Source organism: Colossoma macropomum, unplaced genomic scaffold, assembly GCF_904425465.1.
Source record: "Colossoma macropomum unplaced genomic scaffold, Colossoma_macropomum, whole genome shotgun sequence".
In the NCBI taxonomy this organism is placed as follows: Eukaryota; Metazoa; Chordata; class Actinopteri; order Characiformes; family Serrasalmidae; genus Colossoma; species Colossoma macropomum.
Genome location: NW_023494805.1, coordinates 15,976,209 through 15,984,826, shown reverse-complemented (window position 1 = coordinate 15,984,826; position 8,618 = coordinate 15,976,209). Strand labels below are relative to the sequence as shown.

Here is an 8,618-nt window from a genome sequence, read left to right as displayed (position 1 = left end):
CATTTTGATATCTGTATGTGATGGCATATTTACAAGCTGAAAGAAATAAGTGGCCAGCAGGTTTTATACATGCCTTCCAGTAACGTATCTTCCAAAAGTTTAACCATTTAACTGTAGTAAACTTTAACAAATTTCTTTACATTACTTCATAAAATGTTTAACAAAATCATACCTTCAGCACATCAAACTGATGGTAGACTCTTTGAATGGAGAAAACCTGTAGAAGAATTCCAACCAGACTGGACTAAGTGTACTGTAAAGCACAGAGGAGGAAAAATCAAAGTCTAGGGCTGTTTTTCTTACAGTCGTGTTGGTGAGTTTGTGTTCATTGATGTAATTGTGAACTTTTTGTGTTCATTGATGTAATTGTGAAGCTATTTTGAATGCAAACCTGCAGAGAAGCTGCTCAAACCATGATGATCTAAAACAAACCAGCTGCCTTTTGAAATAATTCTTTAAATTCTTTGGTCTGTTTAAAATAAATGCCACTTGGTTTGATATTTTGTTTCCTAACACAATAAACTTAATACATTTCAAGTATGGCCCAAGTATACAAATATCCAATCCATGGGTCTAATTTTGACATAACAATGATCAATTCCTTTGCAAGCAGGCCAAGAACACAAATACAGCACCTGCTGTATAAAGACTTTTGGCTTCTAACCTTTTTAGCCATGGTTAACCATTTTCTCAGGTTGTTAATCTCGTTTTTTACATATTACACTCTTGTCAGGGTCAGTGAATGGAAGAGGCCAAAATAACATCAGTGAATAAAGGTTTCAGACAGCTCAAAGTGAATTATGACTGATGTACAAATCACTGAACCAAAGCTAACATTCAGATGTCATTTATCAAATACCACAAAGTGGAAAAAACCCAATGAATCAACAAAATACTTTCGCAAGATTTTATGATGTGTCGGTTAAACATTAAGAAACTTACAGCAGTCTTCTTTTGCTTAAGGAAAGGTGTGCCCAGCCTTAGAAGGGTCCATAGAGGAGTCCATAAGGGTCCACATATGACATCTGTGTAGTTTTATGTACCAAAAACAGTTGTATTTTATTTTTATATTACCATTTCAATCTCTCTTTATCCATTACAATTAAATAATTGTACTGTGTAATTATTATACTACATCAAACTCTTTTATTTAAAAGAAGTGATAAAAATGTAGTTTTCCATGACATGGGCCTTTTAACAAAAAAAGAACTGGATATTTTTACAGCAAAATAGGATGGGACATCTTCACAGCTAAGTATGATGGCACAAGTTTGTGCCTTGTAAGTGCCAAACAAATCTGATGCTGGTCCTATAAAAGAAACTTTCCTCTTAAAGAATAAACTAAAAAGTGTGCTGATTCACTCCTCTTATCTGATCCAATCCAAGACCAAATGGGTTTCATTTTTACAGCACAATCATCAATTTCATTGCAACTTAGAAGCAAATGGAACTCATATTGTGAAGAACACTGCCCCCGTCTGCACCAGCTCATATAGTACAGGCCCTTTCTCTGCAATTTTACCCTTACACTGAAGATTTACATTTGAATGAATGTATTTAGATATTCATCATTCTATTGTATAAAGTAACCTTTAATGCATTTCATATTAATTATTCAAGTGATCTAAAAGGCATCTGCTGTCAAATTTTATATATTTTGCAATGTATTTTACTCTTTTACACACAAAAAATGGGCAATCATTGACAAAAAACACGAAAACTACAACCCAAAAGTACACAAAAATCCATTCTGGAGTAGCTAAAATTACTAGATGTTACATGGACTTGGCCAATTGTTTAACAGTATTTTTTATTTAATACTTTTTCTAATTTTCTCCCATGTTAGTGATGGGGTGTGACATTATATCTCTCCAACAAATCTGCACACAGTTCAGAGTTTCAACAAGCTTGGAGAAGAGCACTAAGGAAATATGGCATATCTGAACTATACTGATGGTACTTCATTAGAAAAATGTATAATTGTGTTAAATGATGGACAACATTGGGGCTTACCAAAACTGAACACAGCTGCTTACCTTAAATAGACAACCAACATTAACCGTGAAATGCATACAAATTTGCTGCCCATATTCTCTGAATAAAATATTAACATTTAGAACCAAATTACTTGACATAATACAATTGTGATAAGCTACTTGGAAATGTAGCTGCATTCAAAATAAGACAAGAAACAATACAGGAGATATTTTTCAAATGCAATTATGACAAGAGTTGCAATTTAAAAATTCAAAGTATGCCAACTTTCTCTCTCTTCTGTCCTGACCTGTAGTTACGTTCTGAATAGAATAATAAACCAATAAACTGACCATGCATTCGAGCTGCATTATAGGTCTGCATATCTGGCCTGAGTTTAATGTTCGATTTAAACCTATTGTCAATATGTCCATAAATTAATTGGTTGAGCTGTTGACTGATTTCAACACATCCCGGCTTTAACTCAACACATGGAATCTTTGGCATATTTACGAGCAAACATGCCGATAGCAGATCAAGCTGTAAAATAAAGCTCTCTAGCATGTAGATCTGCACTTAGAAATGTAAACACATGAGGTTAAGCATGAGATACTCTTACTATCATGTTTTATTTCCTGGCACTTGGGCTACAAGCAATTCCAGGCCCAGGTTTTACTAGCAACAGCAAACAGTTCTCTTTGTTATCAGTACATTGTATGTAAATTTAAATGCTGCCATTTCTAGTAAGTAACAGACAATTGTTGTTTAATAGATACACATGGTTTACTGAAAGCCACTGTGAGGTATTAAGTGCAGTGACCAATGCACAGAACAGTAATCCATAAATAAAGCTCTTCATAACACATCTCACATTAAGCTAACAGTAAAGTGGATATTACCTATCTTTAATGAATTTACATCAGATAATGCACTGAATGGCCTTTGGGGGGTACCATTTCACAGTCCCACGGAGACTTGTCCTGTGGCATAGGCATAGACTAGTGTACACGCTTTCTTACCGGCTTTGGTGTTAAGAAACCTGGTTTAAGAGCACATCACGTTGAGCTGTCGGTTTTAGGAGCACAGCATTTATAAAATGCTGTAGGCTACAAGTATGGGGTACTACGTAACCAGATTAAATTGTACAGACTGGTCATCCATATTAAACTTGTTTCTTCTGAGCGCAACCACTGAGAATTTCTGATAAAACGCTAAAAGCGTCATTATTTATGAATCTGTACTTGGTCGTGGCTCTGAATAAGAGACATGGCTGCGCTATCCGCTAATTCTTGCTTGCACATCGTGGCCATCAAACTCGGGCTGGGATCAGAAGGGCGTAGTGTGAGCATACGTCACCTGCTTCACCATCCAATCATCGTCGACAGGAGGCCCCCGTTGCCCGTTGTGAGCCAATCAGTGGAGAGGAGGGCGGAGCTTCGCCTCGCCTCGCTCCAGCGCCTCTGAAGTGGAGGAAGTGCACAGTAGGGCTGCTGCTGTTTTCATGGCCGTGTGCGTTCGTCTGTACGGATAAAGATCATTACATAATCGCGGACATCAGCGCAGCGGGGCGCCAGGATATTCGCACCGCCCGGCGAGCACTCTGGTTAGCCGGCTACATCTGGAGCTGAAGGGGAACGGAGCGGCGCGGGTTAAGGTGGGCCTTGCCCGGATATCTGTCTGACAGGCAAAGCAAAGTCGTTAGCGCCTTCTGCCAAATCACTACAACCTACAAGATAACAAACAAAAACACCTCCACTCGTCCACGTTTGGTCCCCGAAAAGCACGCAGAAGCCACCTGGACTGAAACAGCCTACACAAATGGGTAAGTGTTGCCATGTTTTGCAGATACAGAGCCGGGTTTCACTGTTGGGCGTGATTTAGCTCCACGCTCTGGCTGCTGGCTGTTCGGCACTCTGTCTGGATGCTCGCTGCTTCGGTGAGAGTGAAGCTCTACCCGGTCAGCCTAAACCACACTACGCAGACTACACTCATGAAGGCGCTGCTACTGGTGGTGTGCCAGTTTCACAAACTGCTTAAAACCACTTTCTGCATTATACTGTAGACACTGTACGTACTACATTAATGAATAAGCTACCGGTGACAAGGTATCTATACTGTTTACACACCCTATTTAGTACGGTAGTGTGCTGTTTAGGACGCAGCCCTAGTTTAGTCTAGTTTAGTGTCTCCCTCACACACCAGGGATGTCCAATACTGTGGCAGGAGGAAGAGGAGGAGGGGGAGAAAGCAACAGCCAGCAGTTTGAGTGTCGTGTTTTGGTCACACGGTGTACACTCTACAGAAACGAACCCACGAGCAGCACCGTATCCCTGGTGGCTGCTGATGTAACGACGTATTTACCAGTGAAAACACTCCGAGTCCCGCGGTGAGGAGTCAGGAGGTTGAGCCTGCGCTGAAAATGCTGCTAAATATGAGCATCCACATGCAGCTAGCTCGCTAACGGTAGATCCTAATCAACAACATGAGCTGCGTCTTCTTCCTGAGATCAGTCTGGATAGAGCTTCGCGTTTAAAATATCCGTTTGGTTGTTGTAGACGTGTGTTTAGATGTAGAGGAGCTGCCAGCATCTTTCAGTGTGAGCTCTAACGTGTTTTTCCTGAAGGTGTAGACTGATGTAACGTCACTTGACAGCTTTTTGACATGAGAGACTTGAAATACTCTTACAGCAGAATGTCGTTTTGCACATGGCGGGAGCTGCGATGCGCAGTCTGTGGAGGTTAAAACAGGCATGAAATATCAAAGTAATACGGAGAGGTGTGTGTGTCTGTGTGGTGAGTGCGCAGAAGAGAGGCTCCACACATCCACGCCCTGCACGCACACCCAGAGGGCCAGCCTGGGCTTCCTCACGGATGGCTGAGGCTGGAGGCCTGTTTTTTCAGTGATTAACCAGACTGAGCTTTATTCCTGGTTATGAAACCTCTGCTGAGCTTAGGTGGCCGCAGAGGTGCTGACAAGTGCTAATATATTATTAATACCTAATGCTTTGTATGTCAATATTAAAACACAAAAAACAAACAGTATTGTTAACAGAGGTAACAATATCATACATATTCAACGTAGAGGCTACATTTTTGCATGCAGTGGCATGTTTAGTTTGATCTGCATGTTGTTCAAAATCTTTATGCAAAATACCCTAAAAATAATACGTTTGATGAAAATTACGAAGACAAATGAATTGTCATTGCATAAGTCAACAAACAGTAATGGCACAGTAAGGAAGTATTGAAAACGATTCTTTCTTTTTGTTGTTTATTACGATAGCGTTCTAAAATGTAATTGATGACTTTATAATAATTAGTATGTCAGCTTTTTTGCAGCTTTGTCATTTTTTCGAGAACCATCCTGCAACCCTTGTGTACTTCAAAAAATGGGTTGGGTGTGACCCCCCATATCCCCCCCCGAAGTTGCGCCAGTAGATATTTTCTCTCTTTCCTTTTCACACAGACAGACAGCTTCCCACCCTCTATCTGTTCCTGTTTCTCTTTCCCTCTGTCATACTCGCTCACACCTACTCACAATTAGCTTACACATACACAGCCAGCAGCCTTTTTGTACTCAGCTGATCCCGTTAGGTTGATTTCCTCTCAGGCTGATGCTCTGTTGGTCTTAAATCTCTGCGATTATTAGAGTTGGCACAGGGGTCCAGGTGTTCTGTCAGTGCCTGACAGTATGTCACTTGTAGTTTGGGGAGGGGGGGGGCAAAGTCTCTCAGTGACAACTCTGATTCTAACAGCATAATCTTCGTCTTGTTTTAGGGTCAAATCAGGCCAGGAAAGATGCGCTCAGCTTATGTGTACGAGACTTGTATCCCAGTTACAGAAAGCATGGACTGGGTTTGGGGTTCTGTGTCTGTGTTATATGACCTTTCACATAAGGGCATGATGTATTAAAGTCAAATCGGATAATATGCTAGTACTGTCATTGCTTTGTGGGGTGGACGTTGGGACGATGTTTACTATTATAGTGACAAATTACATCACGTTATGTCACAGTATGCTTTTCTGAACATATTGTACATGTCAGTATTTCAAGAACACTAACAACAAAAATTATTGTATTTATAAGTTTTGATGGAGTTTTTAAAATGTGGCACTACTGGTTCTTTTTTGACTATTCCAACTTACCAGACTAAAGAAAATTTCATGATGCATATTATATATCAAGAAATGTCTTGAAGTATTGCGATGATTGTATTGTTATTGCCGTACGCCTTGAAATATATTAAAAAAAGAAAACTGGTGGATCAGTAATTTGACACGGTTAAAATATTTAATTTGTTGGATTGCATGAAAACGTTGAATCATCAAAATGCCCATAGAAGCACTTATCTGAAATTCTGTACAGCACACAGTAACATTTGTTATTGGTTAGAGTCTTGTTTGTGTGTTGCAGTTTGTATATTTTGTGATGTGTGATTATAAAGTCTGATATCACGATAATGATTAACAAGTGATATATTGTGCAGCCCCTTTTTTTTGCCCTAAAAAAGGCAAAAAAAATTGTCGCCACTAGGAAATGGGCCATAATGTCAGATGTCTGATGCCTCAAAACCAACCTCAAACACTTCGCTGTTGCCAGCTGTGCTACATTAATCCCCACTGAACAGTCTGTCAGCTGTTGCTAGTACTTAGATTGCCACCATATCTTAATCTTCAGCACGAGCCATGTTTGTGCTCATCCTTTGAAATTCAGCAAGCCTCCTCACACGTTTCAGCTGTGGTTAAACCTGATCTGTTTATGCTCTTATGGCACGAACTCCTGCCAGCTACTCTGGCACAGCAGCAAACATGCTAATTGTTAAATGAATGTGACTTGTTTTGGATCATTCTTTGGCCAACTTTTGAGTGTGACATGCTTACAAACTGGCACTGCATGATGTAGGTAGCCCAGTAAAACTATGTCTGTGGTAGAAGTGGCACTGATGATTTTGAGCAGCTAGTCATTTTTTTCAGTTTAGTAAAACTGCACATATGCTTAGCTGACAGTTGGTCATGGTGATATGAGTGATTGTAGACTATAAGCTTAGTCTGTAAACTATGTAAACTATGTCACTGGTCAGTGAGTCTGTCAGTTTTGATCAGCTGGGGTCAGGTATTGTCACATAAAACTTTGAGTGTCTTGCTCAAGATGTAAAGTTTTTGACTTGATCCCATTATTCACATAATCACAGATCTGTTGAGCATTGGCCAGAACAGTGTACAATGCTCATGTGCACTTAGTGTTAATGGGACACTTGGACAAAATAAAAAAATATTAGTCATTTCTCTGTTGTGAACATGCCTACTCTCATCTTAAAGCAGTGCCACAGTAGACTCTAGAGTAAGATTTTCCAGTTTAAAGACTTATTTATTTATATGTCTTGACGTTGGGAGGAAAAACTACAACTTTTTGGTTCGTAATGGTTAGATTTTTATGTTATATTATTAGGAGGTAAATGTAGAAGGAAGGTATGTAGCTGAAGTTACTGCTAAGAAGCCGTATATCGTACTACAGCTGTAAAGCTTTAGTAACCGTCTTCGTGTCGTCACTACAATGGAGAGAATTAATTGTTCAAGTGAGAGAAATGAGAGAAAGGATCAGCTAAAAGTTAAAGTTAGTAAGGTAGCTACCTGACTATCTTGATATGTAAACTCTCTTTAGCTGAAAGTGTAAATGCTGAATAAAGATTGAATCGCTGTTTTTTACAATATTGTTTGATGAATGAGGGAAGAGTTTAAGGAATGCTCGCTTGGTTGTAATGATTAGCCTGTAGATCAGTGGCAAGGGTAGCTGGTTGACTCCACAGGGACTTCCAGTGTTTGTATCATTGCATAATGCATGCAGGATATTGTAGTGAGAGAAGACAGATGAACAAAAACATGAAAATAACATTAAACGCTAATTTTAGGCTGGAATGCCCCTTTAACCCGTGATCAGATTGTTTTAAAGGGGATGGTGGAATGAAATAACGCTCTGTGGTTTGTAATGAATTGTAGATATAAATATTTTTCAAATGTCAGAAAACCTCTTCAGATATTACTTGTCTTATCTAGTGCATGTTTGTCCATATAGATCATAAACTCCCTTTTTTAATGCCGTGTTATTAGTTTGGGTGTATTCTACTGTGATTTTTTTTTTTCTGCAGTTTTACAAGGAAAACTGTCTTTTTTGACCCCATCAAATAGGCCTAAAGCCCTGTTAACCTAAGAGAAAGATATACATAATAGATGTAAGGCTTATGATTTGGGGAAAATGTGTAATATTGTCTTTTTCCTGACCAATATTGTTGCTGTCATTTAAATTGTGATTATTTTCTTTAAATTGGGTCTCAGCCTGCATAAGACCAGCACATCCATTTTTTGTATCTAGCCTGAGGCTTGTATGCAGAATGTAGTGCGCCCGACTGCCAATTAGTTGTTTCTGTGTTGTCATGTACACAGCTGTTCTGTTCTCAACGATTTGCTGTACATCATCTGTTGTAACTCCATACAATCCCAGCATTGCCTTTTCTACTGTCAGTTGCAAGTTGTTTTGCGTCTTGTTAATGTCTGCCTGCTTCAGAGTTGGTTGACTGACTGTTGGCTACAGTCTCATTGTAATCTTACATATGTTGTAATTTTTAGTGTTTGATCAAGCGGCATCAT

At 39.3% G+C, this 8,618-nt stretch overlaps 1 protein-coding gene across 3 annotated transcripts in view; it reads left to right on the top strand.

Moving 5' to 3' along the window:
- Positions 1–3,434: 3,434 nt before the first annotated feature.
- rap1gds1 (RAP1, GTP-GDP dissociation stimulator 1) overlaps positions 3,435–8,618 on the top strand; it is a 52,178-nt gene continuing 46,994 nt past the window's right edge. For all 3 annotated transcript variants that reach the window (XM_036597749.1, XM_036597750.1, XM_036597748.1), the window contains exon 1: positions 3,435–3,796. In XM_036597749.1, the coding sequence (XP_036453642.1) occupies positions 3,793–3,796 (4 nt within the window). In that variant the 5' untranslated portion in view covers positions 3,435–3,792. The remainder of the gene's footprint in view (positions 3,797–8,618) is intronic.